At 34.8% G+C, this 12563-nt stretch overlaps 1 protein-coding gene across 2 annotated transcripts in view; it reads left to right on the forward strand.

The window, feature by feature from the left end:
* The first annotated feature begins 6227 nt into the window (after positions 1 to 6227).
* Positions 6228 to 12563, forward strand: part of upf1 (UPF1 RNA helicase and ATPase) — a 66793-nt gene continuing 60457 nt past the window's right edge. Inside the window, exon 1 of one of the 2 annotated variants that reach the window (XM_005163640.6) lies at positions 6228 to 6581. In XM_005163640.6, coding sequence (XP_005163697.1) covers positions 6411 to 6581 — 171 coding nt within the window. In that variant the 5' untranslated portion in view covers positions 6228 to 6410. 2 annotated transcript variants of the gene reach the window in all.

Consider the following 12563-nt stretch of genomic DNA (forward strand, 5'->3'; position numbering starts at 1 on the left):
AGTGGGGGTCGGGACCCCCTGGGGGGTCGCGGGACAATGAGATGGGGTCGCTTGGTGATTTACAAAAATCTAATAAATTTAAAAAAACTTTTATGATTACCATTGTTAATCCATAACCTACAGAAGATAAAAAATAGTTACATAAAAAAATACAGTATCCAAACAAAAAGCCATCAGCCTTTGGTTTTTGTTGTTGTTGTTGTTGTTTTTTAAATTGGTTGCAACATTAGATTAATGACAAAGCAATAGCGTCAGTGCACCAGATTTTACAGCACTAGCTAAACTTTCTGACACCGTTACAGCACTCACGTACATTTAAAATACATACAGGACACTAAACATGGAGTATGAGGTGTAAGTGGCAGTCTCCAAAATTAAACCAAGAAAAGACTTGGGATGTAACTTAAATATTGTGCCCACCAGTCTAATTAGATGAGGTAAATATAAAATAATAATAATAAAAATGATAAGGGACTGTTGCACTTTTTTGTGTTGTCAATATGCTTGTGTTTATATAGGCTGATTGGTTTGTGTGAGTGTTGTGTGCAACATTTGTATGATTATAACCACTTACGAAAATAGGGGGGGTCGTGAGTTATTTTGGGGGTCCCGGGCTGAAATGTTTGAGAACCCCTGCCTTAGAGTGTAGTTTCAAACTACAGCTGATTAAAAAACCTGATTAAAAAACCTAAAACAAAACATAATAAAACAGGTAATTGACAGTCAATCTATCTCTCTTTTGTATGTTCTAGTGCTGTATTTATAGCTTAGTGAGCTGGAAGTTTTTACTTTGATTTGGCTTTTTCGGGGTTAATCATTTTGATCTCCCAACTGCAACAGAGAAATACTGGGAAATCCTTGTGGAATGATGGCATTTCATGCTGTTCAGCCTAAATCCTGGTGCATACTTCTGCGTCAAGTGATCGGCGTAACCAACGGCGCATGCAACGCGCGTATCTGTTTTGTTTTGTTTTCTATGAACGCTTCCTTAATGAACAAGTGACTCAAACTCGTTTATTTTGAGGCAGGAACCAGTGGACGAGCAACAACTTTAACCATGAGGTAAACACAGAACAAAACTTTCCATCCGGAGCTCCTTCTCAGGACTCCACACTTGTAAACAATCGCTACATTGGGGTTTGCACGACTATTCAGTCCCGCCCACACTCGTCAACGCTACCAAGCCAACCAATCACAGAGCTTGCGCTTCGCGTTGTTGCAACGTGTAGTTACATTTTTTTGAGAGGTGCGCATCAGTGATGCCGACCGCCACATAGCATACACGTACGCTTGACGCAGAAGTATAAATCAGCCTTTATAATCTTGAAGTTTGAGCAAAATCAGCTGTTTTGTCGTCACTTTAGACATTACGCTAGAGAATCATTCAAACACTAGCTCTAAAGTGACGTTGGTGAATTAGTAACAGCTTCTGCTGTTCTGACGTCAGCTGCAGATGTGAATGAATGCTGGAAGAAAGTAGTTCCTCATACAAAAGGGTTTTGAGACTCCATGTTTGATTTTCTTTTTTATATACACGATTATGCCGTCAAACTGTTTTATAAACACTCGCAGCAGTGTGAAATGGCTGTATTTCGTCACTGGTGGGACACTAAATCACTCAGCCTATAGCAGGGGTCACCAATCTCGATCCTGGAGGGCCGGTGTCCCAGGGTTTAGCTCTAACTTGCCTCAACACACCTGTCTGGATGTTTCAAGTATACCTAGTAAGACCTTGATTAGCTTGTTCAGGTGTGTTTGATTAGGGTTTGAGCAAAAATCTGCAGGACACCGGCCCTCCAGGAACAAGTTTGGTGACCCCTGGCCTATAGCCTTGAGCCAATGCACGCTTCCCACCAGATCCGACATGCAGCCATATCACACTGCTACAAGTGTGATGTTGCTCATGTATAATATTATATTGTTTAATAATATAATATATCATATTATAGTTTTAATTATCTTTATGTTTTAGCTTGTTTTATACTGGAATCTCGATTATAAACACAATGGATCAAACTGATTACGCTGTGAATCTTCATTCTTTTACCTAAAACACTGTTGATTTTCATCATATCCTTGTTTCTGCAGATTAATGTTATTGTTCTGACATTTATAACTGTATGTATTATTATTTGTCATTTTTTTCTGGAGTCTTTTGTGTTTTCTCTTTGTTTTGTCTCTTTATATTTCACAGGTTTGTACAAACTACAGCTCCAAATACATGATTTCTGCCTTATTTTGCTTGTTTTTTGTTTGTTCTTAAAGTTATGTTATAATACTTTTAATATGGACATTTTGTCATAATTTTTTATCCTTCACTTATTCCAACTTTTTTCCAGTTTTTATGTTGAACATAGAAGATATTTTGGAGAATGTTGGAAACTGATAGTTTATAGTATTTTAGTATAAAAACTAAGTATGAGAAATACATATACAGTTGAAACCAGACGTTTACATACACTGTATAAAAAGGCATTTAAAAACGTCAGATGTTAATGTGACTAAACTTTTTCTCTTTTATCAAAGTAGTTTCTGTTCTGCTTAATAGCAGAATAATGAGAGATAGTTTTTTGAAAAATTGTTATAACCTTTTTTGATGGTAAGTTTACACATAATGAGATTATTCTGCCTCTGTAAAAGCTCAGATGATGGTGTCAAGGTTTTTAAGTTTCTGATTGGCTAATTGACAACATTTGAGTTAACTGGAGGCACAACTGTAGAATAGTATTTAAGGAAATTCTCAAACACACACGGCTTCCTTGTGTGACGACATGGGAAAATCATCAAGCCAGAATCAACAACAAAGCCAGATTACAATTAGCTAAATGACACTGGGAAAAGACTCATGTTTGGAGACATGTCCTGTGCTCTGATGGAGCTAAGATTGAACTGTTTGGCCATAATTACATTTGGAGGACAAAGGGGAAAGCTTACAAGCCTAGCAACACCATCCCAACTGTGAAGTATGGGGGCAGCAGCATCATGTTGTGGGGCTGTTTTGCTGCAGGAGGGACTGGTCCACTTCACAGCATAGATGGCATCATGAAGAAAGAACATTATGGAGAAATACTGAAGCAACATCTCAAGACATCAGCCAGGAAATTAAAACTTGGCCACAAATGGCTCTTCCAAACAGACTATGACCCTAAGCATACTGCCAAATTAGTTAACATGTGCTTTAAGGATAACAGAGTGAATGTTTTGGAGTGGCCATCACAAAGCCCTGATCTCAATCCTATAGAAAATTTGTGGGCAGAGTTGAAAAAGCTTGTGTAAGCAATTCAGTTCAATTCACCTTTATCTGTATAGTGCTTTTACAATGTAGATTGTGTCAAAGCAGCTTCACATAAAAGCAAGACAGCCAACAAATCTGACTCAGTTACATCATTTCTGTCAGGAGGAATGGACCAAAATTCCACAATACACTATTGTGAGAAGCTTGTGGAAGGAGACCCAAAACATTTGACCAAAGTTATACAGTTTAAAAGCAAAGATAAAAAAAATACCAAGAAAATGTGTGTAAACTTTTGACTGTCTAGACATTAATAAAACATTCATTTACTCTCATAATTCTGGCATTTAGCAAATGTAAATGATTTAGGTAATCCTAACAGACCTAAAATAGTAAACATTTAGTATGATTTACCATCAGACATTTTAAAAATGGTTATGTTCCTTTTTTTAGAGTGTATGTAAACTTCTGGTTTCAATATATATATATATATATATATATATATATATATATATATATATATATATATATATATATAAATATATGCAGGGCCGTAGCCAGCCTGGTGAATGGGGTGGGTTTCTTTTTCTTAAAATATGGACCTTTTTGCAGTTATTAGCCTCATTGTCTATTTAATTATGAGGTTTAAATACTTTTTAAGTACTATCTCTTGCTGGATTAGCTTGTCGGATGGTCATCAACCACACTTTTTGATATACCAAAAACATTTCCTAAAGGTAAAAAAAACAGAATAATACTTTTTTTCCAAATACAAATTCTTTACATCTTATATCATTAGAAAAAAAGGATGCTGTTCAAGTTTAAAATAAAAAACTAGCCTACTGTCATTTATTAGGCAAACACAATCTGGCCAGCACATTAAACTTTCCTCAGTCACGCTGAAGCAACAGCCAACAGAGGATTCCACTTGGTCTTAAAGCCTTCTACGGCTGTTATTTTTACAATTTATTATAGCGTAGCAGTCAAAATAGGACAAATGAGCTCGTGTATGGGACAAATTCTGGACCTTTGTCGGTGAGGGGTGGAGAGAAGATTTCTTCAACACATTTCTAAACATAATAGTTTTAATAACTCATTTCTAATAACTGATTTATTTTATCTTTGCCATGATGACAGTAAATAATATTTGACTAGATCATTAAATTTTTTTCTTCTTTTTAAAATATTTTCAAAATTATGTTGAACAGAGCAAGGAAATTTTCACAGTATGTCTAATAATATTTTTTCTTCTGGAAAAGGTCTTATTTGTTTTATTGCGGCTAGAATAATTTTTTAAAAATAAATAATAAAATTTTAATTTTTTTAAACACCATTTTACGGACAAAATTATAGTCCATTTAAGCTATCTATTTTTTCGATAGTCCACAGAATAAACCATCATTATTCAATAACTTGCCTACCCTAACCTGCCTAGTTCACCTAATTAACCTAGTGAAGCCTTTAAATGTCACTTTAAGCTGTATAGAAGTGTCTTGAAGAATATCTAGTCAAATATTATTTTGGGGGGATTTTTCAGGCAAGCGTGCAGAAGGGCTGAGCGCAGGTGGAAAAAGGATGGGCTCCAGGTTTCCTACTAGATTTTAAAAGACTGCTTAAATGCATATCAAGACTCGGTCAGTAAGGCTAAATCTAAATAATTTTCAAACTTAATTGCCAAAAAAAGCAAAAAGGCCAAAAGTCCTTTTTAAAACCAAAAATTAAGTTCTTAACCCAATTGTTTGCTTAGTTCCTGTTGTCAATCTGGAGACGTGCATACATTTCTCTGAATTTTTTGCTCAGAAAATACAAAATATTCAATCCCACCTCAGTTCTGCTGTCATAGATTATTCTAATTCAGTCCCTCCATCCAGCAGTTTCACAAATTTTAAGCCAGTATCTTCTTCTCAGCTACTTAAAATAATTTCTCATATGAAATGTTTTGTTTTTTGGATATATTTCCTTGCCGTCTATTCAGAGAGGTTTTCAGAGCGGTCTAATAATTCAGGCAGGCTAACAATTCTGACTTTAACTGTGTGTGTGAGTGTGTATATATATATATATATATATATATATATATATATATATATATATATATATATATATATATATATATATATATACATACATACATATATATATATATATATATATATATATATATATATATATATATATATATATATATATATATAAATATACATATATATATATATATATACATACAACAGTTCTGTCTGGTTCTCAAATCTGATTGGCTGATCGCTGTGATATATTTAAGTAATATCAGCACCCGTACAGCCTCTTTACGCTTTGTGTATTACTCCGCCCACATACAGCCAGCAAAAAGCAGACACTACAGATCTAAAGTTTAAAAGATGCACGCTCAACTGATTAACTGTCAGCTTATGATTTGAATCCAACGCGGAAGAAAGTAGTTCCTCATACAAAAGGGTTTTTAAGACTCTCCATGTTTGATATTGTTTTTATATACACAATTATCCCATCAAACTGTTGTATAAACGCAATATCACACTCGTAGCAGTGCGATATTGCTGTATATCGGCTGTATATATAGTAAAAGTGCAAGTAAACAAAAATAAAGTACTGAAGTTATAGGGCTTTTTTTTAATCAACGCATGAGTGACACATGCGTAACAATGCTAGGGGTCTACATAGAAATATATGAAGTGCATAACAGTGTTATATATAAGTAGAGAGACCCAATAAGTAAAACAAAACAAAGTAAAACATAAAATAATAACAAAAACAAATGTTTAAACATCACAGTCGTGTGTGGACCAGCAATGTACATTTTTCACTTTACAACAAAATCACTTCACGGTCCTTAAAAAGGGTTAAACGAGAAAAGAAAAATGTAAATAAATTACAAATAGAAGTCGCGTGTGGACGTAATCACGCTCTTTTGCGCGTCCGTCGCATGGCCCGTGACGTCAGCGCGCGTCGCGCTCTCCCGAGTGGGAGTCGAATCTTCTCCGGAATCGTTTGCTTTCATTTCTGAATCTGCACGAGCCCGCCGCGCGCCGTTTCCTTCTCTTCACGTACAACCAAAACAAACAAAACAAACGCGCATCGCTCGGCTCCTTTCCTCGCGGGACTATTCGCTGTTTTTGTTTTTTGCGAAATAAAGGGCGTCCAGTGGAGAAGAGAGAATATAAAGATGAGTGTGGAGGCGTACGGGCCGAGCTCGCAGACGCTCACCTTCCTGGACACCGAGGAAGCGGAGCTGCTCGGGGCCGACACGCAGGGCTCCGAGTTCGAGTTTACCGATTTTACGCTGCCCAGCCAGACCCAGACGCAAGGCCAGACACAGAGTCAGCTCGACAACCAGGTATAAACTCCCAAAAAAGTCGGACGAGCCTTCTGTCGGGTGGACTCGAGCACGTTTGAGTCCAAATATGGCGAGCTAGCAGCCGTTAGCTGTTAGCGTCGACGGAGCAGGCCGCCTCTCAGAAACAGTTGTCAGAGGAACTTTTGGCAGCTGGTTTAGCGTTTTAAAAGTGTCTATAGTGTGCTAAAGCGTTTAACTTAATATACTAAAAGGTTGTGTTGTGGTTAGCGAGGAGTTTGCAACGCTAGTTAGCTTGTTTTGGTTGGCTAGCAGCAGATCTCAGGTGAATTTGCGTACTTCCTTAGGGGGACTTTTATGAACTGTTTTAGAGTTTTAAAAGTATATAATGTACTCCTTCGTACAATTAAATAAACAAATAGTTGTGTTGCGATTCATGATAGATTTGTTAACTTATATCAGTTAACAGTTAGCTTGTTTTGGTTGGCTAGCTGCAGATCTCAGGTGAATTTGCCTACTTCCTTAAGGGACTCTTATGAACTGTTTCAGCATTTTAAAAGTATATCATTTAGTTAATTACATTTAACGAAATATACAAGTTGTGGTGTTAAATTTTATTGTGTGTTTGTCACGTCGGTTATCTTGTTTTGGTTGGCTAGCAGCAGATCTTAGGTGAATTTGAGTAAAGTTAACGTTACTTCCTCAAGGACTTTTATGAGCTGTTCAGCGTTTAAAAATATTGTTAATGTACAAATGCGTTAAACAAAGTAAACAGGATGTTTATTTTAGGATTTGTGATGGATTTGTTACGTTAATTAGTTTGTTTTGGTTGGCTAGCAGCAGATCTCAGGTGAATTTGCGTTACGTTAGTTCCTCAGAGACTCTTATGAACTGTTTTAGCATTTTAAAAGTATATAATTTAATGTTACATTTAAATACATTTACAAATTGTTTTGATTGCTGATCTTTGTGTTTGTTACGTCAGTTATCTTGTTTTGGTTGGCTGGCAGAAAATATCAGGTGAATTTGAGTAAAGTTAACGTTACTTCCTCGGGGACTTTTATGAACTTTTCTAGCGTTTAAAAAAATTCAGAAAAAAATATTTTACTGTACAAAATAATCAAAATAAACAAGATGTATATTGTATATTAAGTTATCTGTAACTTAATATACAAGTTGTTGTGTTAGGATTTGTGATAAAACTCACAGGTGAAATTGTGCACTGGGGGGGGACTCTTATGAACTGTTTTAGCGTTTTTAAAGTATAAAATTTAATTTTACATTGAACTAAATTTACAAGTTGTTGTGTTAATCTATTATGTGTTTGGTACATCAGTTATCTTGTTTTGGTTTACTAGCCGCGAATCTCGGGTGAATTTACGTAATGTAAGTTCCTGAGGGACTATTATGAACTGTTTTAGCATTTTAAAAGTATATAATTTAATGTTACATTTAAATAAATTTACAGATTGTTATGATTGCCGATCATTGTGCTTGTTACGTCAGTCATCTTGTTTTGGTTGGCTGGCAGAAGATATCAGGTGAATTTGAGTAAAGTTAACGTTACTTCCTCTGGGGACTTTTATTCTAGCATTTTAAAAAATTAAGAAAAAAATTGTCAATGTACAAATAGGTTAATCAAAATACACAAGATGTTTATGTTGGGATTTGTGATGAAAATCACAGGTGAAATTGTGTACTCGGGGGACTCTTATGAACTGTTGCAGCGTTTTGAAAGTATATAACGTTAATGTTACCTTTAACTTAATATACAAGTTGTTGTGTTAATTTATTATGTGTTTGGTACGTCAGTTATCTTGTTTTGGTTGGCTAGCAGCAGATCTCAGGTAAATTTGAGTAAAGTTAACGTTACTTCCTCAGGGACTTTTATGAACTGATCAGCGTTAAAAAAAAAATGTATACAAATGCGTTAAACAAAGTAAACCAAGGTATTTAAATTAGGATTTGTGATGGATTTGTTATGTCAATTAGCTTGTTTTGGTTGGGTAGCAGCAGATCTCAGATGAATTGGCGTAATGTAAGTTCCTCATGGACTTATGAACTGTTTTAGTGTTTTAAAAGTATATAATTTAATGTTACATTTAGTTAAATATACTAATTGTTGTGTTATGATTGCTGATGTTTGAGTTTGTTACGTCAGTTGTCTCGTTTTGGTTGGCTGGTTGAAGATCTGGTGAATTTGAGTTAAGTTAAAGTTACTTTCTCAGGGACTTTTATGAACCGTTTTATCATTTAAGAATATATATAGATACATATATATATAAATATATATATATATATGCGTACTCAGGGGGAATTATATGAACTGTTTCAGCGTTTTAAAAGTATGTAATTTAATGTTTAATTCAATTAAATATACAAATTGTTGTGTTATGATTGCTGATGTGTTTGTTACGTCAGTTATCTTGTTTTGGTTTGCTAGCAGCAGATCGCAGGTGAATTTGCGCAATGTTATTTAGCGACTTTTATGAACTCTTAGCGGTTTAAAAATATATATTGTGTTAGTGTACAAATACGTTAAACAAAGTGAACAAAATGTTTGCTTTAACATTTGTGATGGACTTGTTAGGTCAGTTAGCTTGATTTTTTTTTTTTTTGTTGTTGGCTAGCTGCAGCTCTCAGATGAATTTGCGTAACGTTATTTCCTCCAGGACTTTTATGAACTGTTTAAGCATATTAAAAGTATATAATTTAATGTTACATTTACTTAAATATACTAATTGTTGTGTTTTGATTGCTGATGTTTAAGTTTGTTACATCAGTTATCTTGTTTTGGCTGGCCAGCAGAAGATATCTGGTGAATTTGAGTAAAGTTAACGTTGCTTAATCGGGGACTTATGAACCGCTCTAGCGTTTAAAGAAAAATTAGATATATTTTTTATATTAATGTACAAATACGTTAATCAAAATAAACAAGATGTTTATTTTAGGATTTGTAATGAAAATCACAGATGAATTTGCATTCTTTGGGGGACTCTTATAAACTGTTTCATTGTTTTGAAAGTATCATTTAATGTTACATTCAACTAAATATACAAATTGTTGTGTTATGATTGCTGATGTGTTTGTTACATCAGTAATCTTGTTTTGAACAGATCTCAGGTGAATTTGCGTGACGTTAGTTGCATTGGGGGACTTTTATGAACTGTTTTAGCTTTTTACATGAATAAAATGTTCAAATGCGTTAAAGTAATCAAGATGTTTATTTTAGGATTTGTGATTGATTTATTACTTAAACTAGCTGTTGGCTAGCTGCAAATCTCAGGTGAATTTGCGTAACGTTACTTTATTGGGAACTTTTATGAACTGTTTTAGTGCTTTAAAATGTGTAGTTTACTAATACCTTTAACTAAATATGACTTTGTTGTGTTATGATTAGTGAGGTGTTTGTTACGTCAGTTAGCTTGTTTCATTGACTAGCAGCAGTTTTCAGGTGAATTTGCAGTACTTTTAGTGGCTTTTATGAGCTGTTTTAGCATTTCAGAAATATGTTGTTTATTAATATCTAAATAAATATTGTTGTGTAGTGGTTTGTTACTTTAATTAGCTTGTTTTGATTGGCTAACAGCAGATCTCAGGTGAACTTTGCATACTTTTGTAGGGGGACTTTTATGAACTGTTTTGCCATTTTAAAAGTATATAATGTACAGTTATGCTTAATTAAATGTACAAATTGTTTTGTTGTGATTCGTGATGGATTTGTTAACGTTAGTCAGTTAGCTTTTTTTGGTTTGCTCGCCGCAGATCTTTGCGTAACGTTACATACTGGGGACTTTTTTTTAAAGTCTTTTGACGATTTAAAAACTTGTACTGAAACGTAAAGTAAATAAACAGATTGTTGTATTATGGTTGCTACTAGATGTCGTCAGTTGTCAGTTGCTTGTTTTGGTTGGCTGGCTGCAGAACTCAGGGGAAATTGCGTGCGTACTTCGGAAACTCTTAGAGTCTATTTTAGCGTTTAAAAGTATATCGCATAATGTTACGTTAATCTAAATATACAAATTGTTGTGTTATGATTGTTGATGTTTGTGTTTGTTGTGTCAGTTAGCTTGTTTTGGTTGGCTAGCAGCAGATCTCAGGCGAATTTGCTTACTTCAGCGAACTATTATAAACTGTTTTAGCATTTTAAAAATATATGTAATGTTAATGTACTTATGCATTAATGTAAACAAAATGTTTGTGTTAGGATTTGTGATGGATTTATTACATCAGTTAGCTTGTTTTTGTTGGCTAGCAGCAAATCTCAGGTAAAGTTGCGTACTTGGACTTTTATAAACCGTTTTAGTGTTATGTTTGTGTTATATCTTTGGTATTGTGCAGCTGTTAGATGTGTGTTGTTTACTGTATTATAATTTTTCCAAGGTGATGCACTCCGTTTAAGGAAACTTTATTCGGTCTGATGCTGGTTTTATAACCTTATAAATCTGACACGTGTGTAATTTTAAAGTTTATGTGAGTAGCTGCATCACTCGTGTTTGCTGTGTGTTTCAGAGAAACTTGGGTGAAATACACTGATGTTAAAAGGATGTGTTTGAGGATTTATTTAGGGGTTGTGTTTGAAACTTCCAGATATTTCCAGGGTAAAAATTAACATGACTATGTTGTTGTTCTTGACCTAATAGCAATGTGCACTATATCAGCTTTTTCTACATCAAGGAATAAATACAAATACATATTGCATATTCTACAAACGTGTGATTTCCTGAAAATTAAACGTATATATTAGAGCTTTAAACCTACACTGTTCTCACGGTTCTGTTACGATTATGTCATCGATATGTCGGTGCGTCATGGTACATTGTCGATGCTTTCCATACACAGTTTTATATTTTCTTCACAGCACAGCAATTTTTGTATTAAAACGTATAAATATATTTATATACTATTTATAATACAATTTTGTTCTTTCATATAAGCAGTCAGATATGTCAACTGTACACAAGCATTTATAGCAAATAAACAAAAATAATATTCCGCTCGCTTTCTGAGCCTTGTCTAGCGAGTTCTTTCTTACACGCCTTTGATTGGTCTCGCGCTCAACAGAAAAGGCTGCGATTGGCTCTATCTAGGGATGCTCAAAATAATCGATTAACTGTCAACCAAACGGGTGCGTTTGTAACCGATTAATGGGATCAGTTAAACGATTAAAAATAATGTTTCTTAATTTTTTGTTTGGCTGCATAAGGGGCTAATCAAATGTGTTTTTTTGCGTTAAGAGGGGCATCTTTTGAATGGTTTACCAAAAGCCGCAAGTTTTTTGCACGCGGCTCATACCAGAGCAGCAGTTTGTGTTGTCAAGAGAACTACAGAGAACTTTTATTCCGCTACATTCATTCTTCATGCGCTACTGATAGACTGGTGCATGCCGTGAAGCCTGCAAACACGATGTAGCTTTCAGTTAAGATGAACACAGTTTCCATAATTATACTTTATTTATAGATAAAGGTATATTGCTCTGCATACCCAGCTAATTCAGTCGTTTCATAGTGACAAAAAAAAAAGAGGGCCACGCTTCTCTTTTTTTTCTTGTCAACAATAAAGGCAGTGAGGTGCGCCTTGCGTTTTTGGAATGGAAAAGCGTGTTTGCTGTGATCTGCCTTTTGTTCAACTGCAAGACATACTTAATTTGCGGGACGATAACGTATGACCACACGTGCCTACAGACATATAGCAGCAACATGGAAGATGAATATTGCCGTTTGATACAGAGGAGTTGATGCCAAACCAGCACTGATGCTGATCACCTCCTGCGTCATAAACACAACAAATAGGCTTTACCTTTTATTTTACAGCTTATAAAGCATGTATGCACATTAATGCGATATCATATTTAAACAACAAAACTGTTTACAAAAAGTGAACATATGCGCGCGTTGTCATTGTCTTTTCATAACGCAGCGCGCGCACTTGAACCGCGAGAGAGAGAGGAAACCACATGTCAAGGCATAATCTTTAAAATAACGATTTCTATTAAAAATATAACAAGGATTCTGATACAATAAT

Source organism: Danio rerio, chromosome 2, assembly GCF_049306965.1.
Source record: "Danio rerio strain Tuebingen ecotype United States chromosome 2, GRCz12tu, whole genome shotgun sequence".
NCBI lineage: Eukaryota > Metazoa > Chordata > Actinopteri > Cypriniformes > Danionidae > Danio > Danio rerio.